Source organism: Saccopteryx leptura, chromosome 2 (genome assembly GCF_036850995.1).
Source record: "Saccopteryx leptura isolate mSacLep1 chromosome 2, mSacLep1_pri_phased_curated, whole genome shotgun sequence".
Classification (NCBI taxonomy): Eukaryota; Metazoa; Chordata; class Mammalia; order Chiroptera; family Emballonuridae; genus Saccopteryx; species Saccopteryx leptura.
Genome location: NC_089504.1, coordinates 310916796 through 310944512, shown reverse-complemented (window position 1 = coordinate 310944512; position 27717 = coordinate 310916796). Strand labels below are relative to the sequence as shown.

General features: G+C 42.7%; 1 protein-coding gene across 6 annotated transcripts in view; it reads right to left on the bottom strand.

Annotated features, from left to right (window-relative positions):
• Window positions 1-27717, bottom strand: part of CALD1 (caldesmon 1) — a 215184-nt gene that overhangs the window by 71956 nt on the left and 115511 nt on the right. For 5 of the 6 annotated variants that reach the window (XM_066362748.1, XM_066362746.1, XM_066362750.1 and 2 more), the window contains exon 3: window positions 25726-25838. In XM_066362748.1, coding sequence (XP_066218845.1) covers window positions 25726-25796 — 71 coding nt within the window. In that variant the 5' untranslated portion in view covers window positions 25797-25838. Of the gene's footprint in view, window positions 1-25725; window positions 25839-26542; window positions 26919-27717 lie in introns of those variants that run through there. The other variant, XM_066362749.1, reaches the window with a different exon arrangement.

Below are 27717 nucleotides of genomic sequence, written 5' to 3'. Positions count from 1 at the left end.
CTCTCCTTCCTCATCTTCTTTGCTATGTTTGTGGTCCCCCCTGGGTGTTCCATCAGGAATACGTGGTGGGCTAGGGAAAGGCATTATCTACCCCTCACCTTCATCTTCCCATGCAACCCCCAGCAGAGTCCTAAGGCATCTGCTGACACATCCTTGAACCATCCTTTGCCTGGTCTTTGTCTAGGCCTGTAATTGTCTTGGGTCACTACACTCTTATCTCCTCTACCACGCTGCCCATACAGTTTTGTTCCAGCATGTTCCCCACCTCACCCCTCTTCACTTAACAACTTTTGATTATTTACTCCAAGCAATTCTTCTAGTTACGTGCTGCAGAGGGCCCGAAGATAAGAAGGTCAGACCCAAAGGGAGATAAAGGATGGATATAAAAATTTTAATACAAGATAGAAAGTGAATCGTACCCCCAAAACAGTAGAGTTCAAGTACCACACTTCAAAGGTGACACCTGGGATCAAGGTGCCAGTGATTCATCAGCCTTATGCTCAGTTTATTCTGTTATTGGACTAGATGCCCCATCACGCAAACAGAAATCCACTTATCTTGATGAGGGCCACAGGTATATGAAGTCATCGTTCAATCTCGTCTTTTCTTGGCTATCTGCCAATGCCTAGTATCCACTCTTTTAATATCAGCCTGAACTATAACAACTCTTCAAATGAATAGCCAAAACTGGACATAATCAAGGCTTGACCGAGGTTGAACACATCTAGACAAAGTCCCAGTGCAGCCTGCCCACCTCTGGGAACACGTCCTAACATCCTATCATCATCTACGCATTGACAACAGCATCTTGTACAGAGGCTATTCATTCATTTTTGTGCTAAATCCAGCTTTTTCCCCTTCTTCTCCAGATTTTTTGCTTAGTTAGTTGATTTCCAGCATTTCTCTATAATTTTTTGTTGTTATTATTATTATTTATTTATTTATTTATTTTTTTGTATTTTTCTGAAGCTGGAAAGGGGAGAGACAGTCAGACAGACTCCCGCATGCGCCCGACCGGGATCCACCCGGCACGCCCACCAGGGGCGAAGCTCTGCCCACCAGGGGGCGATGCTCTGCCCCTCCGGGGCGTCGCTCTGCCACGACCAGAGCCACTCTAGCGCCTGGGGCAGAGGCCAAGGAGCCATCCCCAGCGCCCGGGCCATCTTTGCTCCAATGGAGCCTCGGCTGCGGGAGGGGAAGAGAGAGACAGAGAGGAAGGAGGGGGGGGGGTGGAGAAGCAAATGGGTGCTTCTCCTATGTGCCCTGGCCGGGAATCGAACCCGGGTCCCCCGCACGCCAGGCCGACGCTCTACCGCTGAGCCAACCGGCCAGGGCCTATTATTTATTTTTAATCTATAGAACATCACACTGTTTTCGGAGGCCCGTTTTTCAACTCTTCTAGCATACCCTGTCTTGTGTTTGTCTTGTCTAACTAAGCTCTTGGTAATGTAGATAGGAAACTGAGGAACACAAAACCTGGTTTCAAAAAGGGAGAAAAAAAAAATCTTTCAAAGAACCCCTAGCTGAATTTCAATACCTGGGAAGTCTCATTATCTATTTGAGGCAATACAGAGCTCAAGGTTCTAGCTTTAACCAATACTGTGTTTCTATCAATATAATTCTGTCTCTGCTTAGGAGGCCATGAGTGTCCTGAGGAGAAAGAGAATGTCTTACTCATCCTTGTGACCCCTTCTCATCCCTGTTAGCACAGTACAGAGTAGGCCTTCTATATATAGTATGTGCTGCATAAATGAGTTAATCCACGTGGCTTCATGCAAATAATGGCCTTGACCAAGGTAATTTTTTCTGAAATTGAGTTGAAATGGGAAGTTCAGTGATGTGAATGGTTGGCATGGTCTCAGGTTTAGTTGTGCCTACCACTGAAACTGGGATACATCTGAGCATGTATGTCTGAGTGCTGGGGTGGGCCCAGGGAGACGATGTACAGGGGCGGTTGCTATTGTGTGTCTTGGATTGGTCCCTTAGCCCAGCCCAATTACTGCCTGGCTGTGCCAAAAAGGAACGTGGACTGCAGAGAAGCTGAGGCCATTGCCCAAGGTTTGTTCTCAGTCCAGGCCAAGCCTTGATGCCCAGGTGAGCAAGAGCGACAGAGCAGAGTTGAGGATCCCTATTCCTACGTCTATATAAAGTATAGAGTGGTTTCAGAATTCCGGAGGACTGGAAGAAATACAGGCCATTTTGGAATCTTGCGAGCTTGTATCCCAAGGGCATGAGACAGAGGCCCAAGGTCAGGTGGGCCTCAGGGCAATGGCAGTGGAAGGTCTTGTGCAAATGACTTCATGACAGAGAGGGGCCAGGGCCTCACTGGAGCAGAGGCCTAGCTGCAGGAAGACATGGGAGATTGCATAGAAGTGGAACGGACCGTTCATGATCTTGTGTAGACATCCAGAAGCAGTCAGAGGGGGCTTTTTAAACATTTTTTTTATTGGGGTTGTAGTTCTGCAGGAGCAGGTAGCATTAAGAATTATATGTGATTCTACTGACAGCCATAGGCAGATTCTAATTGAAGATGCATGAGTGACATCTGTAAGATTTCTTTTTTTTTTTTTTTAGAGAGAGAGAGAGAAAGAAAGAGAGACAGGTTGGGAGAGAGAAAGAGGGAGGAAAGAGAGTGAAAAGCATCAACTCATAGTTGCTTCACTTTAGTTGCTCATTGATTGCTTCTCATTTGTGCCTTGACTGGGGTGGGGAACTGAAGCAGAGCCAGTGACCCCTTGCTCAAGCCAGTGACCTCTGGGCTTCGAGCCAGTGAGCCACTGATCTTGGGATCATGTCAATGACCTTGGGCTCAAGCCAGCAACCCCATGCTCAAGCCGGTGACCTCAGGGTTTCAAACCTGGGACCTCAGTGTTCCAGGTTGATGCTGTATCCACTGCGCCACCTCGGTCAGGCATCTGTACCTTTTTTTTTTTTTTTTTTTTACAGAGTCAGAGAGAGGGATAGACAGGGACAGACAGACATGAACGGAGAGAGATGAGAAGCATCAATCATTAGTTTTTCATTGCGCGTTGCAACACCTTAGTTGTTCATTGATTGCTTTCTCATACATGCCTTGACCGCGGGCCTTCAGCAGACCGAGTAACCCCTTGCTGGAGCCAGCAACCTTGGGTTCAAGCTGGTGGGCCTTTGCTCAAACCAGATGAGCCTGCACTCAAGCTGGTGACCTTGGGGTCTCAAACCTGGGTCTTCCACATCCCAGTCCGATGCTCTATCCACTGCGCCACTGCCTGGTCAGGCGGCATCTGTACCTTTTTAAAATTATATTTTATTTTGAAATCTTTAAACAAACTAAAAAGAATAAGGAAACTATAACAAATATAGGTGTGCTCACCATCCAGCTTAAGAAATAAAACTTTTAGCCTGACCAGGCGGTTGCGCAGTGAATAGTGTTGAACTGGGATGTGGAGGACCCAGGTTCGAGACCCCGAGGTCGCCAGCTTGAGTGCAGGCTCATCTGGTTTGAGCAAGGCTCAACAGCTTAAACCCAAGGTCACTGGCTCGAGCAAGGGGTCACTCAGTCTGCTGTAGCCCCCTGGTCAAGGCACATATGAGAAATCAATCAATGAATAACTAAGGAGCCTCAACGAAAAATTGATGTTTCTCATCTCTCTTCCTTCCTGTCTGTCTGTCCCTATCTGTCCCTCTCTCTGACTCTGTCTCTGCCAAAAAAATAAAAAATAAAAAATAAATAAATAAAACTTTTAAAGTAACAGTGTCCTGTTTATTCTAGGATCTCATTTTCTTCCTGCCTACCTGGAAGCAGCTATTTTCCTGAACCTGCTTGTGTCCAATCCACTTCCTCTGACCACTTCTTCCCCTCCCCTTTCCCTTCCTTATCCGGTCTCACTCTAGTGGGATCACCATCAATGCCACCTGAGTGAGCATTTGGATCTAGAATGAAACAGGATGAGAGTGTGGGAGCGAGATGTCCTTTCATCCTGTCTTGATGTCTCTGTAGTTTTCATGGTAAAATGCAGGTTTCCTGATTGTGATACTACCTTTCAGTTTAAAGGAGGGCATTTTGTCTTTTCCAAAGCCAAACCTTGAGTTCCGCCACTCCTTTGCTAATTCTTCTCCTTAAGCATATCCTGACCTCTAGCTCTATCCCCATGGGCAACTAACACACAGCTTCAGTCAATGCAATGCAGCCTAACATTTATCTAAAGGGAATGTTTGTTCACTGAAGAGTTTACTGGCATCTGCCACCATTTGCCTGATATTTCCTGGAGCTTTCTGCCTTTCTCCAACAAAGCTATTCCTTCTCTTTTTGCCAAGATCCTTTGCTTCTCTGAATTACAGTGATTCTAGAAGAACCAGTGTCGAGCCCCACCTCGATGAAGCCTTCCTAAGTTTGATGGTATTTCTTTGTAATTTTTCACTGTAGGAGGACAGATGAGACGATTTGAGTTGACTGTTGTCTGCATGCCTTCAGTAAAGGTTATGTTGTCATGTATGAATCAGCCCCTCCAGCCAATCTGCCTTGAGGCCCTCTGTTTCTGTTTAAACTCTTTTGAACAGGGGGGAGGGGAGTAAAGAGGGACAAATATATAGCTCACCATAGGTGGGATATAAAACTGAGAATCATGAACATAGAAAAAGTGAAATGGTTACCCAAGGGGAGGGGGAGGGAGGGAGGGGGGGAGAGGGAGGGAGGGAGGGAGGGGGAGGGAGGGGGGGAGGGGGGGAGGGAGGGAGGAGGGGAGGGGGAGGAGGAGGGAGGGAGGGAGGGAGGGGGAAGGGGGAGGGAGGGAGAGGGAGGGAGGGAGGGAGGGAAGGAGGGGAGAAAAGAGGGACAAATATACGGTGACAGAAAATGATTTGACTTTGGGTGATGGGCACACAACGCAATCAACAGTTCAAATGCTAGAGTGATGTTCACCTGAAACTTATGTACTCTTGTTGATCAATGTCAGCCCATTAAATTTAATTTTAAAATTAAAAAAAAGTATTTTGTAAAAATTATTTAGGTCTACTGTCTAAGATGTTTAAAAAAAAAAAAATCTGGGGTTTTTAACCAGCAGGACTATTTTCTTCTTCTGGAGAGAAAAGTTTCTATCTTAAAAGGATTATGTCTCCAACTCCCCTCTGCCTTCCAGCTTAAAACACATCTTTAATACAATAAAACAGAAGTCAATTCTGAGTTCCAGTCAAGATGGCAGAGTAGGTGGGCACGACACTCACCTCCCTCCATGACAAATTGAAAATGACAACTAAATTATAAAAAATAATCAACCTGGATAACTATCTGAAGACTAGCAAAAACAGAAGTCCTATCACTAAGGATATAAAGAAATGCCACATCAAGACTGGTAGGAGGGACAGATGTGAAAGGGGCTGGCCTCACTCCCACTTATCTCAATTGCAGAGGTGCCCCCTAAAGAATGAGGGGGTCTCAGACCCAGCCTGGTACACCAGTGTTGAGAAGAGATGACTATGTAAACATTTGGCAGTGAAAATCAGCAGGGATTCTGTCTGTCTGGGTGAGACACAAGGCTGCTGGAAATCAAGGCATCATCTTAAAACACCAACAAACACATTGTCACTTGTAGGTACTCACCTTAGGCTCCGGTGGAGGGACAGTGGCTTGAGGGGTTCCAGAGACATAGAGGGAAAAACTGAGTTGTGCAGCTTTGGGGTGAGATCTGGAGGGATAGCGGTCATTGTCCTTGGGTTGAGCTCTTCTCTCGCATGCACAACACAGCAAAATCTGATTCTGCACTAAGCGGCTTAACTCCACTAGCTCCACCCTGATGCCCCACCCAACTTGTGTATAACCTGAGGCTCATTTGGCAACACAAACCCAGGCCAGAATTGCAGTCTTTCTTAAAAAACATTCAAGGAATTCCGTTGAACTCAGGGAACGTCAGACACATCCAGGGAGAAACTGAGTTTTGCAGCTTCAAGCGAGCCTAGAGGGACAGCCACCATTGTCCCTATGTTGAGCTTTCCCTACACACAACTGTAAAGCCAGTAGCCACGGCCACCATCACAGCCACCTGGCCCATGCAGGTTCGCATTAGATTTGGACAGATGGTAATGAAATAATGGAGCCAAGAACTGGTGGGCCATCATCTTTAATCCCAGCTTGCACCCGGAGGGCAAGTTGCACCCACCACACACTGGGCTCCAAATCCCACTCATTCAGTGCTCACAAAGCTACTGACTTATATGAGTTTCCTAGAATCAAAGGTTTCTAGCTCACCAGACTTATTCACCTCCTGTTCCCCATCTCCTTCTCTCTGTACAAACTGCACAAACTGGCTTCTCCTTCAGCACTCTGCCATCTTGGCTGCTTCTCCTCTCCTCCATGTGGCCTTTCTCTGCTCTCCTCCCTGCCCTCTGCCCTCCTCCTAGAACGTAATCACTCTTCTCCCGGAACAATGTGATCTCTCTTCCTTTTAAAATCTTTTGGCGTGAAAGCCCTCCCCCAACACACATTAATATAATCACGCCCATCCCAAGCAAGAAGGGCAACCAATACCATCACCTGGGTGATGAGCTTCCACATGGGCAGCGCCATCTTTAACAAAGTGAGCATAATATATTTTATCTGCCCAACAACAACCAAATCTGAATCTGCATTAGTCTGATGAACTCCGCTAGCTCTACCCTGACAACTCTGAGATACCACCCCACTGCAAAGGGTTGGAGGCCCCAGGCAGGTGTACCCTGGGACTTTTGATGAGTGGTCTTAGGCCCAGAACTGATGTCAAACCTGAGTCTGTATTAACCTGGTGGACACCACTCACCCCAGCCTGTGAATCCCTGAGACCCTGCTTCACAACTCACATTCTGCCTGAGGCTCCTTCAGCAGCTGAGCCATACCGAGAGCTGGCAGGCAGTGGCAAGTCTCGAGATGCCTTTGGCTTTTGCTGACCTACCCCAGGTGTGGTACTGGTAGCAGCTGGCCTCAGTTCACAGCGTGGCCCCTCCAATGTCCACCCAGGCCCAACATAGGCAGCGACCAACTGCAGATTGCTTTGTAGCTCCTAACAGGTAGCCCCAGGTTGGTCACAGGCAGCATCTGACATTACCTGCACTGGAGTAGCCTTCCAAGGGGCCCAAGAATCCTAAAGATTCCACCAAAAAACTATTAGAACTGATAAATTCAGTAAAGTAGTGGGATACAAAATTAATATTCAGAAATTTGTTGCATTTTTATACACCAATAATGAACTATCAAAAAGAGAAATTAAAGAAACAGACCCATTTAAAATTGCATCAAAAATACCTAGAAATAAATTTAATCACGGAGGTAAAAGACTTGTACTCCGAAAATGATAAGACATTGATATGGAGAAAAGGGAATCCTCATACATTTTTGGTGGGAGTAAAAATTGGTGTAGCCACTTTGGAATTCCACTTTTGGGTATATAGCCAAAGAAATCCAAAACATTGATTTGAAAAGATATCTATTCCTTGTGTTCCCTGCAGTATTATTTAAAGTAGTCAAGATATGGAAGCAACCCAAATTCCCAATAATGGATGAATGGATAAAGAAGATGTGGTATATGCATAAAATGGAATATTACTTGGCCATAAAAAGGAATGAAACCTTACCATTTGCCACAGCATGATTTCACTTACATGTGGAATCTAAAGAACAAAATAAATGCACAGCAAAACAAACAGCCTCATAAATACAAAGAACAAACTGAGGGTTGCCAGATAAGATAAAAGTCCAGGGACTGGGTGAAAAAGATAAAGGGATTAAGAAGTACAAATTGGTAGTTAAAAAACAGTCACAAGGATACAAAGTACTGCATAGGGGATATAGTCAATAATATTGTAATAACTCTGTATGGTACCGGGTGGTGCTAGATTTACTGGGCTGCTATAACAGAATTTTGTAGATGGAGTGGCTACCCATCCCCATTTATGAATTTAACACTTCATAAATTTTATAATTGTTTCACCACTATGCTGTACACCTCAAACTAATATAAAAATAATACTGAATGTCAACCGTAATTGAAAAAAAAAGTCGATTTTTCTCTCACCCCAAAATAAAACAATAAAACAATGCTTTGAAATAGTAGTGTTCTGACATCAGTTCCTTGAATGAATAGTTGCTGCTGTATGTTTGTATAACTCTAGTTCTGTCATGAGGGTGGAGTCTTCAAGAATGGGATTTGTGTCCCGATAATAAGAGACATGAGAGATCTTGGTTTTTCTTCCTCCACCACAAGAGGATACAAAAAGAAGACAGACAACTGCAATTGAGGAAGTGGGCCCTCACCAGACACTGGATCTGTCAGCACCTTGATCATCAATTTCCCAGCCTCCTGGACTGTAAGAAATAAATGTTTGTTTGTTTAAAAGCCATCCCATCTATGGAATTCTGTTATAGCAGCCCAAACCAACTAAGTCACTAGACTGCAGTTGGACTCCACTTGCGTACATCTGGGAGATCTACTATGATAGGACACTTACATGTTGAATTTCTTAGAAATGTTCTTTGGTGGTATTCTCGGGGGCTTTTATAGCAGCAGCTTAAGAGGAGATTAGAAATAGACTAGGAGAAAGCTTTTTAGCTTTAGGATGCTTTTTTCTCTGAAGATACCGAGCAATGAAATTAAGCTACTATTAGGATCAAGGAAGGAAAAGCTAATGGAACTCTTCTTTGCTCATTCATTTATAGAATAGAACCAGGAAGGTTTTCCAGTGAAAATATTTAATAAAAAATCTGATTCATATTCTTTTTTTATGGTATTTTTTTATATTGATTGATTTTAGAGAGAGAGAGAGAGAAGAAGGGAGAGAGAGAGGGGAAAAACCATCAATTTGCTGTTCCATATATTTATGCATTCATTTATTTATTTCACATATTTACCCATTCTTGTATGTGCCCTGACTAGGAATCGAACTTGGAACCTTGGCATATTGGGACAATATTACTGAGGTATATGGCCAGGGACATTTTTTTAAATTGAAAAGCCATCTGGAAAGCTTTTTAATTTTAAGACCTCATGAAGACAACGAAGAACGTAAAATAGATGATACTTATACAAAAAGTAGCAGACAGTCACTTCTAATTTGAAAGCCAGTGATCTGAAGTATGCATTCAGCTTTCTAAAACATTTTGCAAAGTACAGAGGGCTGATGTAATCCGAGAGTCTCCGAGGTATTTTAGAATTCAGAGTCTTCCTAGGATAACTTCAAATTATATTTCCTTCTGACTCCTTCCCAGTGGGTCTAAGAATTAAAAATTCAAAGATTCAATTCTGAGGCTATTTTATAGTGTTTCCAGGACTGTGTGTTCTGGGTGTTACAGTTCACTAAATTTATTTTAATTACAAATTTTATGGTAACAAATTAACCAGAGGCTATACTTGTATAATTAGCAAACTCAATGTCTAGTGTAGAATATATGTATTATACATAGTCAATGTTAACTGAATTAACTGGAATTTTAATTCAGAGATTTGATTGTTACTTAAAAATACTCCTTTTTCTTTCCCACGGTATTTTTTGAGGTATATTAACTCTTTATAAAAGCAAAAAGTGCTCCACTTCACTGAAAAGAAATCAAACCCCATATCTTGCTAAAAAATCTTGGGTTCTAATACATTTCTTTATTCTTTTATTTCTTAGTTCATTACTATATCCCGATACTAGAAAATAAGCCACTATTTAGAGTTTAAACTGAAGACCTAACTTGTATGTAAAACACTTTATTTCAGAAAGAAATACTAGACAGGGGCTGGCCATCCTTGTGGGATTAACTGAAGAAGTTCCCCCCTCTAGACCACAAAACTTGTTCTTTCATTAGAGAAATTTTCAATTACACAGGTTGTTCACTGCTGGACTCCTGAGGGTTTGGTACGAACCCTGTAATGTAATGATTATCTGGTCTTACAGTGCAGATGCTAATTACAAGTAACACTAGGGACTTGAGTATTAGAGCAAACAGGCCAGCTAAAGGGAATGACTAAGCATATTAACATCATTTGCCTTCACGATGCAACTAAATGTGGGGTTAACTAGAAGTGAACTCGATTTAAATGAATCATACAGGCACCCCTACATGAGAAACATGTCCTGTGTGCCACCCTTTATGCTTCTGATGGCCTTTGTCCATTGCTCATTTCATTTTCCTAGCCACCCTGAGAAGTGTTAGCTGTTTTACAGATGAGGAGGCCTAGATCTGCGAAACCTTTATCCAAAGTTAGAGGAAATGACAAGGTTTCCAGATATAACCCTGCCAGTGACTGTGCACCAATGGGTGTGTTACTTTGTGAGTCTGGGTTCAATGATTTGAATTTCTAAACCCTTTTCAGAGAAGGGGGAGAGAGAGCCTTAAATTTCTGACCACATAACCCAATAGGATACCAAGCTTTGTCTCCTAGCAGTAATTCTGCACTGGAGGCAATGTTCTCACGGTAAACTAACTCCTTTCTGAAGGGTATGCCTCCCCAGCTCAGCTCTCCCATAGCTCTGACCAACACCTTAATGAGGGAGAATTTACATTCACGTGCCCATGGTATAAGGCACTTAGAAATGAAGGGGTTAGGAATTTCCATCCTGCCTCAGCCTTGAGTTTTACCAAAACTTGGACCTGTTCAGTTTATAAACAATGGAGTTTCTGTAGCAAAGATGCTCCTTAAGTAGTCAGGATAAACTCTGAGGCTCAGAAAACATACATTTGGAAGGTTTGGCTTTCATGGTTACATAGGAAGAATTAAAAGCTCTTAAAGGGGGCGTAGCAGGAAGAGGATCATTAGCCACACTTTCTATATCACAGTTTTTGTCCAAAGTCCCTTCATGGTAGTTTCTCATGTTCTTCATCAAAAAAAAAAAAAAAAAAAAAGGGAAATGGTAAGGGAATATTAAATCCTCTCAAGTAGGTCCCCACTAAAAAAAAAAAAAAATCAAGAATTGCATAGCGGTATTGATTGGAGAAACAGAAGGACCATTCAAGGAAGGAGTGGGCAGAGGTATATATACATCTACTGCAGTTGCTATAGTGCCTTGGGAAGGATGCTGTATAATTATACCTGCTGAGGATGCTCCTCTTCGAACCCACCAGTGTGAGCCATCCCGCTTGTCTGTTTGTTCACTTCCTGTTCAGCCATTTCCCATATTAGTCTCTTGAGTGGCCCAGAAAGGTTTTCTGTGGGGATCAAAAATGGGCTGGCTGCTGTTATTCTAAGCAGAGAGCAACCAGCTCCAGGAATAAAGGACTCTTTCATGACCTAGTCACCAGTACTGGCTCTGGGAGTTATCAAAGTTGCATTTGGAGAGCCCCTAAGTCCACAGAACTTTCACTGGATAGTCAGACCTAGGAGAGCCTTTGGAAAATAAAAAGCACACATTGAGCCATCTATCGGAGCCGTATCAGTTGGATTCCTAAGTGGTGCAGGAAAATGAAAGCCGGTGAAGATGTGACATGGGATAGTTCATGTCACCCACAATGGAAAATATGAACATCGAAAGAATTTCCTATTCTAAACAATGTGCCATTTAAAATACACTCCCTGGAGACTCTCCTAAATGTACAGGCTTATGGCTGCTATTTATAGTGGCTGATGTGTACTTTACCAAGAGTTTTATTCCAACAAAGGAACTGTATGCGATACAGGGAGTTATTAAAATGGAAAATAAACCATCACATTTTAACATGGTCAAATGGTACTAATCTCAAGTACAACATCTGAGCTCACCTACCTAGACTATCTGGAAAGAAGGCCAGTACAATTTATAAAATATTTTAAAACAAATTTAGTTTTGAAAATATGTTCAGTCTACCCAGTGACTTCCACCAGGCTAACAAAACATTAAAAGCTTGTTTAAAAATTGCATAAATAAAAATGATTTATAATGAACAAATTAGGTTCTTAAATGTAAATGAATGTTTCCAACTCTCTCTTTTTTTTTTTTTTAAGTTCTAAAAAGCTGTCCTCTCAAGTGTTTAAAAACTAAGCCATGGAATGTAGCTTACATATTTAACATATTAATCAGATGCTTTACTTATTAATAGTTCAAGGTTAGCCTGTCCTATGATCCCAGAATAAATGACAAAAATTCAAAAATGGAGGAATCTGAATTACTGAAGATTTATGATAGACTAAAAACTGGTTTTCCAACTGCGGGTGAATGTTACTACGAGACAGCACAGTAGTGAAAAGAACTGATGTTATTCACCAAGTATTCACGGTAGTCCTCTGTAATCTCCACAGGCAGAGGAGAATCTATCTATGCAGCCCCTAGATCATTACAGCAGGCTCATGTTTTATGTCCAGTGGTACTTGCTTGTAACACTGCTGAGGACCTTTGGAATATTAAAGATCAAGAATTTCCCTAGAAGACTTCAAGGTAATTGAGGTAGAGTTCCCTAGACCAAGAATTTGGAAGTCTGCCATAATTCCTTCTGCCATTCCCCCGCTAGGCCAAGTGGTGGCTACAGATGCAGAGCTCTTACACCTGTGTCGGTCAGTGAGAAAACCAATGGGCAGAATCGATATGGTTAACATACATGTTTGATAGCCTTCATTCCATTTTTATTTGATGTTGATGAGAATTCCTTGCTTTGTAGACCAGGGGTCCCCAAACTTTTTACACAGGGGGCCAGTTCACTGTCCCTCAGACCGTTGGAGGGCCGGACTATAAAAAAAACTATGAACAAATCCCTATGCATACTGCACATATCTTATTTTAAAGTAAAAAAACAAAACAAAAACAGGAACAAATACAATATTTAAAATAAAGAATAAGTAAATTTAAATCAATAAACTGACCAGTATTTCAATGGGAACTATGGATCTGCTTTTGGCTAATGAGATGGTCAATGTGCTCCTCTCACTGACCACCAATGAAAGAGGTGCCCCTTCCGAAAGTGTGGCGGGGGCCAGATAAATGGCCTCAGGGGGCCGCATGTGGCCCGCAGGCCATAGTTTGGGGACCCCTGTTGTAGACACTTCTTTGTCATACTTTTCCAAGTTTCCCAGCTCTCGACAACAGAAGGACTCCTTTGGTCCTGTGTGTTTAGAAAGGCAAGCTTCTTGTCCTCTCTAAAGCAGTAACCAAGAGTTCTCTCAACAATGAATATAAATACTGTACTAATAATATAAAGTTCTGTGCCTGGTTCCCACTGCAGGGAGTTTCACTGGTGTTGAAACTGTTCCAGTTCTTAAAGTGATAGGTTTACAGGGTATGCATTATAATGATCTATAATTTCTGGATATGTTATACATATTATTTTATATGTCAGCTTTTTCATTATTAGGATGAATAAAATGACTAATTTAGACTAAAAGGATTAAAAATCATTTTGTAACAACTAGGCACATCTTTTTATTATTAGTACAGTACTTATATAAGTATTGTTGAGAGGCTTTGGCTACTGCTTTAGTAGTATGAAACCATCATTATACAGTATGAAAAAAGAAATGATAATTTCACAAGGCAAAACAAAACCCCTGTGAGATATATGATTAATTGAATATTGGATATATTAACTATTGAGATAAAGACTTGGCTATGTTAGATACCAAACTATCCTGCATTTTTATTGCAATTTCAAGCCAGTAGGGGAAATGAGGAAAGATTCTTAAAAATAAGGTGGCAGATTTTCTTATCAGTATGGCGGCTTCCTAGCCATAATTCTCCCATCACTTTCAAGGTGGCTGCTAAAACAGGCTTGAAACAAAGTAGAGATCAGACACCAAATTGTCTGAAGGTATCGGGACTAGGCACATGGTCAGAGATTCAGATACTTAGCAGAAGAGAGCTGCTGAGACAATGAATTTCTTGGGAGATGATATTGGAGAGAGCTTTCCTGATAGCACCTTCCTAACAGCTGAGAAACAGCAACAAGAGGTAACATTTACTAAGCACTAATCACATATTCACAAATATATATACATGTATCATATACCCATATCATAGGCATCGTATATATTATCTAATTATCTATCCATTCATCCATCCTTCCCTGCCTCTATCCAGTACCGGTCTGTGGGCCATTTGGTACCAGTCCGCAGAGAAAGAATAAATAACTTACATTATTTCTGTTTCATTGATATTTAAGTCTGAACGATGTTTTATTTTTAAAAAATGACCAGATTCCCTCTGTTACATCCGTCTAAGACTCACTCTTGATGCTTGTCTCGGTCACATGATACATTTATCCGTCCCACCCTAAAGGCCGGTCAGTGAAAATATTTTCTGACATTAAACCGGTCCGTGGCCCAAAACAGGTTGGGGACCACTGATCTACATGAAACCTGATGAGGAAGAACTGTTATGATGACCGTTTTCCTGATGAGGAACTGGGCTTAGAGAGGCTAAGTAGAGTTATTCCTGGTAACCCAGCCGGGATTCAAACCCAAGTCTGCATGATCCTGCTCCCTGGAAGACATCATGTCTGTGTCCCCTTTCCATCCTCCCAAAAGACAGCAGTGATAAAGGTAAAACACAAAGTCCTCTTTAGTCTTCATTAGATTAGGGAGTCTTGGCCCAGAGTTCATGCCCGTCCCTCACCCTGGAGGTTTGTGGATGGAGGTTCATGACGCCACTGAAAATAAGTGCCAAGTTCTGTGGGTGCAATGTGTGCATTTTCCTTGGAGAAGAGTCTAGGGTTTTCAGCAGAGACTCAAAGTAGTGTGTGGTCCAAAAATGAAAAAGTAACATGCCACTGCAGGAGATTATCTATAAGGTCATTGACAACCATAAGCTTTTATGAGCGATGATGTGACTAAGCCCCTGTCCTAGTGGTGAATACAGTCTTAGTGAAAGAAACCCAGAGGCAAGCCAAGAACAGTATTCCAACAGCCTTCTTTGGCTTGAGAGAGAAGACTTGATCTCTATTGCTACTTTTCTGTGAAATGGGAATAACATGGGAAATCTTTTGAGGGCAAACAACACAATGAATGTGTCTACACATGTATGCAATTTACCTGAATGAGCACAAAGAATAGTTTAATTAGGCCCAATAACTTCATTTAGTGTGTGGCCCCAAAATTGCTTTAAATAATTTCCCCCATTTTAGGGACTTACTCTGGCATTGTAGAGATGATGGCTCTCTCACCAAGACAACCAATGAAAAATTCCAAATTAGATCAATTATCAATTTATTATAAATTATCCATGTTTTATAGTGGAAAGTTCTTGTCTTGAGATTTGGGCTAGACAAACCAGACTGTGCTCCCTACCTATGCAAAGTTGGACATATTACTTAGCCTTACAGATGTGCAGATTCCACACTGTAAAATAGGGATAATAAGATCCATGCCTGCTATGGACTGAATCTTTGTGTCCCCACTCCCAAAATGCGTACATTAAAACCTGATCCCCAATGGGATGGTATTAGGAGGTGGGGCCTTTGGGAGGTGACTAAATGGTCATGAAGGTGGAGCCCTCATGAACAAGATAAGTGCCCTTTATAAGAGAAACTCCAGAGAGCTACCTCACCTCTCTGCTATGTGAGGGCACAGAGAAAAGACAGCTGTCTATGAACCAATAAGCGGACTGTCACCAGACAGTGAATCTGCCAGGACCTTGGGCTTGGACTTCCTAGCCCCCAGAACCATGAGAAATAAGTTTCTGTTGCTTACAGGCCACTCAGTCTATGGTATTCTAAGGCCATGGGGTTGTTTCGACAATTAAATGATATAAGGCATATAAATTGCATCACCTAGCTTGGCACTGGGTTGATGCTCAACAAATGATGGCTCCTTTTATTTTCTAACACTAGATGAAAAATCTGATACTTTTTTTCACTTAGAAACTGTTTTTTGCTGAACTGCTCTCTTCAGGTGAAATTCTGAGTCATGTTTACACACCATATTTAAAATCAAAGACATATCATTGATGATTTAGAAATTAACCACCTGGTCACAATATGTGCTTTTAAAATCTTCATATGCCAGTCATATTTGTGTGGGACACTTAGATGCAACCAAAAGATTTAACTCTTCCCCAACCTCAGTAGAAATACCTTAGTATGTGTCGGGATCACTATAAGAAAGAAGCTTTGTAGTAAGGATGCAACAAATTATAATGACTGAACTGACAAACGAATAAAAATACAAAATCTATAAATTATTATTTTGTACCAAAGGCTTAACAAAACAGTAATATGATTTTAATAATAACATCAAACATTTGTTGAGCATATACTCTGTGCTCCTCATGGTTAGCCTTTACAATGACCTCGTAAGACAGAATAGTTATTCCCATTGCATTATATGAAAAAATATGCAAAGGATGTTTAAGTAACTGGACACAGGGCCACCCAACTAGTATGCTGCCAAAGCAGGATTCAAACCCATATCTGTCAGACTTTGTCACCCATACAGAACACATCATCTTGCCTTTCCTTAGGTGAAAGGTTGATAATTATAAGTGTCACATATACAGATTGTAAAGAAAAATTCACTGTTATTTTAAACTGTGTGTTGACTCATATATATGCCACATTTTTTTCCCCAGCTAGGAATAGATTTATGAGCCAGCATGTGAGGTCCTTAATCTAGCTTTGCAGTTTTTATTAAACAAATGTCACCTTGGGTAGGTCCTGGACTCTTTGTGTGTGTGTGTGTGTGTGTGTGTGTGTGTGTGAGAGAGAGAGAGAGAGAGAGAGACAGACAGACAGACAGACAGACAGGAAGGGAAAGAGATGAGAAGCATCAATCCCTCATTGTGGCACCTCAGATGTTCATCAACTACTTTCTCATATGTGCCTTGACCCGGAGGCTACAGCAGAATGAGTGACCCCTTGCTCAAGCCAGCAACCTTGGGCTCAAGCTGGTGAGCCTTGCTCAAACCAGATGAGTTCGCCCTCTAGCTGGCGACCTCGGAGCCTCGAACGCAGGTCCTCTGCATCCCAGTCAGACGCTCTATCCACTGCACCACGACCTGGACTCAATGCTCCACTGATCACCACAAAGTGGGATACTTTTAGGACTAGGGGAATTCTTAGGTTAGTGAAAACTGGTCTGAAGTGTTTTGTTTTGTTTTTCCTGTAGTTGGAAACAGGGAGGCAGTCAGACAGACATTCGCATGCGCCTGACCGTGATCCACCCGGCATGCCCACCAGGGGGCGATGCTCCACCCATCTGGGGCGTTGCTCCGTTGCAACCAGAATCATTCTAGCACCTGAGGCAGAGGCCATAGAGCCATCCTCAGCGCCCGGGCCAACTTCGCTCCAATGGAGCCTTGGCTGCGGGAGGAGAAGAGAGAGACAGAGAGGAAGGAGAGGGGGAGGGGTGGAGAAGCAGATGGGTGCTTCTCCTGTGTGCCCTGGCCGGGAATTGAACCTGGGACTCCTGCACGCCAGGCCGACGCTCTACCACTGAGCCAACCGGCCAGGGCCTGGTCTGAAGTTTTGAGCAAATTTAGCTACTTTAATAATTTAGACATGTTTGAAGAAATATTTTCTTTAACTTCCTAAGGGAAAGTAATGTTCTGATTACAGAATAACAAAAAATTTCATTTGATAAGGTTTTGATTTAACATTTCAAGGTCACAATGCTAAACACTGTGAGTAAAAGTGATTTCATGTGTGCATGCATGTTGTATAATCATTGATTGGCTGCAGTATTAAATCACATAAAAAAGTTTCAGTGATAGTGTTCTGGGAGGGGACAATGTAGCCCCGGTGGATTTTTTTTTCTTAAGTGGGAAGTAGGGAGGCAGAGAGACAGATGCCCACATGCACCCCGACCAGGATCCACCCAGCAAGCCCCCAACAGTGTGATGTTCTGCCCATCTAGAGCCATTGCTTGGCAACTAAGCTATTTTAGCACCTGATAGGAGGCCATGGAGCCACCCTCAGTGATGGGGGCCAACTTGCTCCAACCAAGACATGGCTGTGGGAGGGAAAGAAAGAGATAGAGAGTGAAAGAGAGAAAGAAGGAAGAGAGGGAGGGGTGGAAAAGCAGATGGTTGCTTCTCCTGTATGCCCTGACTGGGAATCAAACCCAGGACATCCACATGCCAGGCTGACACTCTACCCCTGAGCCAACTAGCCAGGGCCCCCAATACATTTTTTAAAATTGTTTTTTCTTTCTAGCACAGTAAAAATATTTACTTTCTAATATCTAATCATCAGTATTTCAGAGGTCCATAAAAATGTATGAACAATGACAACAGCAAGAGTGTTTTTATTCCCTTGATTTATGTCTGGGAGCAACCGAATTTGATAACACAACTCTCCAATAGGGGCCTTTCTTCGGATTGGAAGGAACAACTCACGCTGGGTGTGGAGAGCATGAGCTGGGACTGTAAGGCGCTCATGTCTTGCCAAGTGAGAGACCTGCTTGTTGTAAAAACGAACCAAACTCTGAGCAGAGGAGTATGTGCACTTCAGATCGCTTCATGGGTAAAGCATTGCTGTGGGTTTCTCCACAGATACAGGGGAGTTTAAAAATCCCTTTGGCCCAATGGAAAAGAAAGGCTCAGCGTGAAATGGCATTAACTCTTCTTCTACCTAAGACAATGCAATCCTTACTCAGACATTGTTACCAATCACACCCACCCAAAACTTCGCTCAACAGCCAATTCCTGCTCTCTACCATCCTAAGTTCTTGTACCCTCTGAGAAGTGCAGAAAGAAAAGCTTCATGGTTTGTTTTCATTTTGTTTTATGGTAAATAGAAAATGTATCTTCACTTCTTTGTATGTTACAGAGAATCAAAATAGATAATAGTACTAATTAATAGTTATGTTTGTTGAATAAATGCATCATAAATAATAGTAATAATTCAATACATAATAATTATCTAATAAACGTGAGATGATTAGTACTATCCCTTTATATCTTCATAGTCCCACACAATTCCTAGGAGATAGGTACTATTATTTCCCCCATTTCTTTTTTTTTTTCCGAAGCTGGAAACGAGGAGAGACAGACAGACTCCCGCATGCGCCCGACCGGGATCCACCCGGCACGCCCACCAGGGGGCGACGCTCTGCCCACCAGGGGGCGATGCTCTGCCCCTCCGGGGCCTCGCTCTGTTGCGACCAGAGCCACTCTAGCACCTGGGGCAGAGGCCAAGGAGCCATCCCCAGCGCCCAGGCCATCTTTGCTCCAATGGAGCCTCGGCTGCGGGAGGGGAAGAGAGAGACAGAGAGGAAGGAGAGGGGGAGGGGTGGAGAAGCAGATGGGCGCTTCTCCTATGTGCCCTGGCCGGGAATCGAACCCGGGACTTCTGCACGCCAGGCCGACGCTCTACCACTGAGCCAACCAGCCAGGGTTCCCCCATTTTAAATATGAGGAAACAGAAGGTTAACTTGTAAGGTCATGTAGCTAATAAGTGGCAGACCTGGAATTTTACAGCACAGCTGCCTAATGCAACAGCGCATACTCTTGACTGCTAAGCTTTATACCTCTTCCTACCATGCTTCTCAGTGTTGCTTCCATTATATAGAGCATGCACATTCTACTCAGACATACCTACTGTTGGAGTTGTAATCGGTTCATCTTTGCAGACACACACAAAGGCCTAACATTGTTTTGTACTTGTTGACTAGGAAAAAGTTGAATTTGACCCCTTTGAAAACATTCCCCATTCCTTACCAGAATTATGTTATTCCCCGAGGATACTATGTTATTCCCCGAGGATACAAAAGCACATCCATCTTGTAAAGCCAGTAGCCACGGCCACCATCGCAGCCACCTGGCCCATGCAGGTTCGCATTAGATTTGGACAGACGGTAATGAAACAACAGAGCCAAGAACTGGTGGGCCATTAACTTTACTCCTAGCTTGCACCCAGCGGGCAAGTAAAAACACACACTGGGCTCCAGAACCCACTCATTCAGCACTCACAAAGCTACTGATTTATCCGAATTTCCTAGAATCGAAGGTTTCTAACTCACCAGACTTATTCACCTCTGTTCCCCATCTCCTTCTCTCTGCACAAACTGGCTTCTCTTTCAGCATTCTGCCATCTTGGCTGCTTCTCCTCTCCTCCATGTGGCCTTTCTCTGCTCTCCTCTCTGCTCACCTCCTAGAATGTAATCCCTCTTCCCCAGAAAAACGTGATCTCTCTTCCTTTTAAAATCTTTTGGTGCGAAAGCCCTCCCCCAACACACATTAATATAATCATGCCCATCCCAAGCAAGAAGGGCAAATAATATTATCATCTGGGCGATGGGCTTCCACATGGGCAGCGCCATCTTTAACAAAGTGAGCACAATATATTTTAGCTGCCCAACACGTCTAAAATCCAAAGTAAACAGATTAGGTGTATGGATGGGAGGAGATAGGAAGACAAGTCAATCAAGTGTCAATGAAAATGCACATGGACCAGGGCAAAATCCATTAAGATGCACCAAGAAATAGAGACAAAGACAGAGAGGGAATTAGATAAAACACAGAAACAGAAAGGGAAGCAGAACATGCCTATTAATGTTTTCTTCTCATGAGATAGGTGAAGAATTATAAATAGCAAAGCGAATTGTTTCTTCAAAGAGTAATTGATTCAAAAATACCATTTAATTGGAGATGTGAACAAATGGTATCTTTTGTGCAGAAACAATGCATTTGGATTTTCCCTGATTACCTGCTCAATGCATTCTGCCCACTGAAATTTTTTTCTATCTCTTTCAGTCTCAAGATTGCTCTCAAGTTCCTAATAGACCTAAGAGATGAGCCTGGTGACTACTGGGACATTGTCTGGACTAGTGACCACTCACCCCTGTGGTTCAATATAGTATTTTGTACTTTGTAAATATTTGATACATTTTTTGATGACCTAATGAAGTACCTTCGACCAATCTAAAGACCTCATCTGAAGGATTCAGTGGGAAAGCAAAAGCAAGGACAAGGTCAAGGTGAAGAGCAAAATGATGCACAGGCTAAGGGGCAGAATAAAGAAGGGAAGAATGTTCTCGATTACCTGGGTTCATAGTCTAGGTCAGTGGTCGGCAAACTCATTAGTCAGCAGAGCCAAATATCAACAGTACAACGACTGAAATTTCTTTTGAGAGTCATTTTTTTTTCCCTGAAGTTGGAAACGGGGAGGCAGTCAGACAGACTCCCGCATGTGCCCGACCGGGATCCACCCAGCATGCCCACCAGGGGGTGATGCTCCGCCCATCTGGGGCGTTACTCTGCTGCAACCAGAACCATTCTAGCACCTGAGGCAGAGGCCACAGAGCCATCCTCAGCGCCCGGGCCAACTTTGCTCCAATGGAGCCTTGGCTGCGGGAGGGGAAGAGAGAGACAGAGAGGAAGGAGAGGGGGAGGGGTGGAGAAGCAGATGGGCGCTTCTCCTGTGTGCCCTGGCTGGGAATCAAACCCAGGACTCCCACATGCCAGGCCAATGCTCTACCACTGAGCCAACCGGCCAGGGCCCAAGAGCCAAATTTTTTAAACTTAACCTATATAGGTAGGTACATTCCTTATCGAGGTAGCGCCCGCACGTGGTATTTTGAGGAAGAGCCACACTCAAGGGCCAAAGAGCTGCATGTGGCTCGCGAGCCGCAGTTTGCTGACCAGGGGTTTAGGTTATGGAAAGCTGGAGGATTTGAAATGGACTGGACTGCAAACCCTGGGAACGAGGTGTGTGCATGCCTGTCTCAGGGCAGCCGTGCTGCGGTGAGTTCATGCTAGGCCCGAGCACATGAAAGCAGGGCACAGAGACCTATTTCTGAGGAGTAAAATGCATGAGAGTCTGGCTCGCTTTTTAACTTGTAGTTATAACATCTGGTGAGAGTACAAGTTTTAAATGATTTATCATTGCAAAGTAGAACTGCACCTGCTAGTCAAACTCAATAACAACTAATTAAAATAACAGGGCATTTTTTATTTGGAAAGCCTTTGTAGGTAACAGATGGAAAATCACAGATTCTCTCCCCCACACAGTCTACAGGGGTATAACATGCATAAGCTGGCCCTGGTCAGGTAGCTCAGCTGGTGAGAGCATCATCCCGATACACCAAGAGTGCAGGTTAGATCCCTGGTCAGGGCACATACAAGAAGCAACCAATAAATGCATAAATAAGTGGAACAACAAATCGAATTTTAAAAAATCAAAAGGCATAAGCCATCTTTGGGAAGTATCAGTAAATATCAGAGTACATATTCTATTTGAAGATATAAAAATATAGTTTCCTGATCATCACTTGGTTTAATAATATAGGTTCAAAAGCATTACACTCACTCTTCCCCATTCTGTCATTCTTTTGCTCTATGCTCAGTGCTCAATATACAGTGTGGAGCAGAGTAGCTGCCCAGTAAACATTTGTTGAAAGAGAGAGTTATAGAACCTGCAGCTCTGAGCCCCGGGGCCACTCCGTGTTTGCTATGCCACTCCCTATCAGGGCTGAGTTCTTTATTTCCCTAAACCCAAAGGGGAGTCAGGTCTTCTCAGGTATAATCGGTAGGATCCATAGAATCACATTTTCCAAACTGAAAAATTGCTTTATTGTTTTATTTGATTTTATATTAAGTCATATAGGACCATTGTAAAAGAAAATTAGGTGATACCAAAAGCCAAAGGAAAGTAAAAATGACTATCAATCCCCCAAAGAAAATACCAGCTCCTGTGACAGATGAGAAAGCCAAGGTCTAAGCCAAATTCTAAAGCTAAAGGAAAAGGGACACACCCAAAATCTTATATGCCCTTTATCTTCAGATTGAAACCACGATTCTAGGCAGCCCTTGGTTTCTAGTTCTGGCCATCTGTTTCCTGTACACACCCTGAACTTTCCCATCAAAGTTGGCTGGACCTTCATAATTCCCATAAATGATCTGATTTTACAAAATCCTAAAAGGTAAACACAGACTTACATACCAGAGCCCGGAGTAAGAGAATGAAAAGGTTCTCACCTTGAAACACAAAAGGGTATGAATGCAAGAAAGTACTTAAGCACTTTTCTCAAAAAAAGAAAGAAATCAGATGGCATATCATACCCCAAAAGAATTAATACAGAGAGAAGTGGGAGTTAAACAAGGGTAGGGTACAGTTGTGTAAATTTATTTTAGGTTATGAAAGATACCTTCCTAAGCTTCATGGGGTGCATTCCTTTTAAGATTGACATTAAAGGAAGACAGGAAGACATATCCTTCCACATAAAACAGAACAAAACCAAAAAACTGGAAGGAATGACTATGCAGCTGTGTGGAAAATTCTTAGGCAAAATTCTGGTTCTAAAGAGACCTGGTTTATGCACTCTAATTACAGCATGGCTCTAACCACATCAAGTTAGTGCTAACATTCCTACACATTGATTCCCTGTGTGCTTATTCACATAGAAGGCAAAGACACTGATGATATTGATCTAGCCTGATGCCTGATTTCCTGTCCTCATTCCTGAGTCCCTCCCAACGCCATTCTGCTAGGCCCTGCCCCCACACTCTGCCTGGTCTGTTTTCTGATCCTGCTGGACTTTGGTCTCCAAATTTCCCAGGAGGGGCATAAAGGCAGACACTTTGTCTGCTCCTATCACACCGTTCTCTTTCCTGTCCTTAACACACACACTGAAACTTGGCTGGTGCTTAAGACATACTCATTGGGTAAAGATATTGTGTGGGCTTTCAAGGGAACTGGAGGCCAAATAACACCTTATTGGAGAGAATAAAGAGGTATGTTCTATGGAGCCTGGATGCTGACCATGGCCACAGTGTCCACTCAGCTCTGGGGCCCTCAATACTCTCCCTGGTTCTTCCTACTGCCTTGATCATTTCAGTCTTCGCCGATGGTTTTCATTATGTCTTTGTGGCCTCTTGCTCTCTCTGTGCTTGCATTCTGCCACCATCACTTCCAACCACCTTCAGCTTTTGTGTAACTCCTGCCATACTAAGTGTAGCCAAAGGTATTTCTTTTATAGTAATTTCTCTCCCTTGCTGAACAAACCTTGAAAATTTCTACCTCCTAATGCCTGGAGGAAATCTCCATTCAGATGTGGTTTCTAGCTGATATTAGACACCCCCCCCCCATGCCCACCCAAGAATGGAACCCGTCCCAGTTTCCCAGGTGGGACAATGCAGGGGGCTTTCTTTCCAGCTCCTCAGACTTCTATTCCTTGGCATTGTCTTTGAGTTTCTCCCTCTCCTGAAAGCTTAGCTAAGTCTCCCGCTATAAAGACTCTCCTATTCGATCTTCATTCACATACTCGCTGCCCTGATTCAGGCCCTCATTACTGTATGCACCATCCTAACTCTTTCAGTGCTGGGATCCCCACTCTAGTCCACCATAGATAACATTGTCTGATGTATTTTCATCGTACATGGCTCCCCTGCTAAGTTCTCTGCCTATCGCCCATACAATACCGAAACATCCAAGACGTACAAGTACAACTTCTGCTTTCCCAATCACTCAACACGGTTCTTGCACCAGGTGTTTTATTTCCACCTCTGGGCTTTTGCTGGTGTGATCCCTCACCTACACGGCTCCCTTTTTACTCTTCGCCACCATCATGACTTCCGCCATGGCTAAGCTTGCCCAAGGGGCTTTCCCTGGCTAATTTTATCATGTGATAATGACAGCCTTTCTTCTCTGGGAGCTCATGTTCAATTCTGGCTATAAGGATATTTTGTTTTTTACTTGTTTAGCTAATGATAATGGTTAAAGCTAAAATTAAAAAAAATAATAATAACTATTGTTTATGGAAGCCTACTATGAGGTCATTCATGAAGCTCAGTCATCTTTACAACAACCACCACAAACGTTTGAGATGTTAAGCCTATTTTACAAATAAGGCAGCTGGGATTTAGAGTGAAATCACTTGCTCACTCATGCCCAATACAGCTCGGTGGTGGCAGAGCGGGGATTTGAACCCACAGAGCCCGGGTACAGTGCATGGTGCCATGCATGTATGTGCATAGGCATTTCATGAACAGCAGCCTGCTCTGACCAAGTAAATCAAAGACATTTTATCTTCTTCTTTTGCATTCCCCATACAAGTAGAGCCGATGGCCTCGAATACTTTTTGTTATAGGCATGAGTTCCAGTACTCTACTGCAGAATCGTGAAGACACCCTCACTTCTACCTTCTCCTCTGCACTGGAATTACTGTGAGGCAACACTGATTTGATTTGGCGATCACTGTTTTAACATTTTTTCTCCTGTGAATGCCTGTTCTGCTTTCTCAAGAGATCATCTGATTTAAGCCACATTAAATGCCACTGTTCTTTGCTCTGAGGCCAAAAAATGGAAAATATGCATTTATGTCCTGTGCTTCACATGTCATTGTTTTATTTCCCTAACCTGCCCTTGAAGTGACCAGGACAGAGGACTCACACAACCTCACACAATGTAACAGCTTCCAACCAGACTCAGAATCTCCACAGTAACATACCTAGAAGCTATTAACCCACAATACATGGATTGCTAAAAAGAATAAAAGTGTCACAGATCCATCTGGGACTTACTGCCTTTTTACCTTTTTAGACCAAAGACTCCCATTTCCTAAATGGTTTCAGCATTCCATATTTGTCATGTTTAGGTCATTTTAATATTATAACTGTTTCTAAAACTTTTATCCACACCTTGACTCTGTCATTTAAACATTCCACTCTGAAAGGCATCGGGTACTGCAGCTATGTGATTCTTCTCTAATCTCTCTTTTTCTTGATGCTTGTTTTTTTTTTAAGTCAGCCTTTGGAGTACTAACAGGCACAATTTCCATAACTGCTGCTGCAAACTGGCTAGTGGACAATACATGCTGCCCTTCTGCTGTGATGCTCCTGGTAGCCTGAAACCAATGTGGTTTAATAACACAAGACAAAAACGATTTTCCAACCCTAGATTCTTACCTTTCCGCTTCCAGGCGCATCTCTTCCCGCTTTTGCCTCCTCAGTTCTCTGCGACGCTCAAAATCATCCATGGTGTGGATTCAGGTTCAGGGAGACCAGATGATGTCTGGGTCCTAGAGAGGAGGAGGTGGAATCAACATCATCTATGAGTCAGAGTTATTATCTCCCGTGAATAGCTTGTAGCCCATCCCCCCTCCCGTTTTTTTCATTCCCTCATTTTTTTCTTTACTTTTAAGAAAAACACCTTAGAAGACCAGGTAAGGTAGCTTAATGATCAATTTCTGACTCCTGAGCCCGGGGAGTCTTTTATGTATTAATTTCAGACTAATTCATAAAACTATTAGTGACAAGTAAGTAAGATTCCAGGATTTCAATTAAAAATAAATAAATAAGTAAAGACCTCAGGAGACAAGTTTTGAAGACTTGAAATATTGATGAGATCACGTAAGAGCTACTGAAAGGTTTTAGTTCTTTGTAATTTGCTGAACACTATGGAGACGAACGTTATGAAAGAGTGAACAAAGAGAGGGAAAAACAAACAAGAGGGGAAAAAAAGAAAAGAGTGGCAAGAGAGGGAATAGGTCGTGTAGGAACTAAAAGTAAAAGAAACAAAATAATACAAGGAGCCAGGCATCACTAGCATAATCTAAAAGAGTGTGAATATCAGAATGATGATAAAGACCTCAGCAACACTACCTTGAATAAACTTCACGTAGCAGCATTTTTTTTTTTTTAAAGCGGTTACATTATGATCAAGCTGTTTCCAGAGTTTAAAAATCCCGGCTCAGGGTAATCCGACGGTTTTCCCCTCTCCTACCTCCTCCGTGATGGTTTGAATCCCAGAACGAGTCTCCCTTTCCAGATCTTCAACGGAGGAGCCCGCTTCCCCTGCCTTTCTGTGCCATGGAGTCAAGTATTCCAGAATTTCCCCTGCAGCCCCCAAACCCAAAATGACTACCAGAAAAGGGGAAGCGGGCTCTTTTTGTCCTTGCTTTGTTTACAGAGCTGTCAGCGGTTAGTTAAACTCGGCCTGGAATCTGGCATTTAAGGCCTGCTTGAAGATTGTTTCCTGTGTGGAACGGGAGGCCTCCACTTCCTCTGGAATCCTAGACTCTTTGCTGCACTCAGATCACAAAAAATATTTTCCAGCCTTCTCTGTGCACATGAGACAAGCCATTTGCTCCGCGTAAAAAAATTAAGGAGCCCGGCGGAACCGAAAAGCCAGCCCCCTAACGCATCTTTGAGGGAATAAAATACAAAGCTTCGGTTTCCAAACCAAGTTCAGAGCCCTTCTTAAATAAATTGTCAGGGTTTTTATTCCCCCAAGCATTTTCCCCCTAAAAAAAAAACAACACAAAAACACACAAACAAAAATAAAAATAAAACCCTCAGCCAACAAAAACAAAACTAGCCAGTGTTTGAATTTTCCCCTTACTTCTCCCTCGGGCTATTATTTTTACTGCTTACAAGTCTTTTAGAAATTCAAATGCTAGTGTTTCTTTGGGGTTTTATCATTTGAGGGTGTTTTCTATCTATTCTTATCAGGAGGACATTCTAAGAAGTTGTTAGTTATGAAGAAAAAAATGTTTCCCTTTAAAAAATACATACATATAGACATATGTATATATATATCATCAACCATAAAGAAATTTCTCTACATCTTCCAGCCTGATTCCATCATAGTAATTAAAATTTTTTAAAAAGGTGAACTGAGGGTCCCCCGGATGGGCTCCTGCTCGGAGCACAGTGCAGGGTGTGTGAGGACAGCCCTCTGGGCCCTGGGACCAAACCTGGGTCCCTCCGAGTGGCGACAGAGTCAACTCCACCCCAACTCTACCCCTTCCTTTCTTCAATAAAGTCTTTTGTTGTCTATGAAGCCACTTCTCAAATAACTATAGCGACAGCAAACAGAAATGGGAGAAAGAGGTCTGTCTGTAAGCAAACAATTTCTCTTTTCTTCATTTATCCGAGTAGCTTGAAGAACATCCTCCA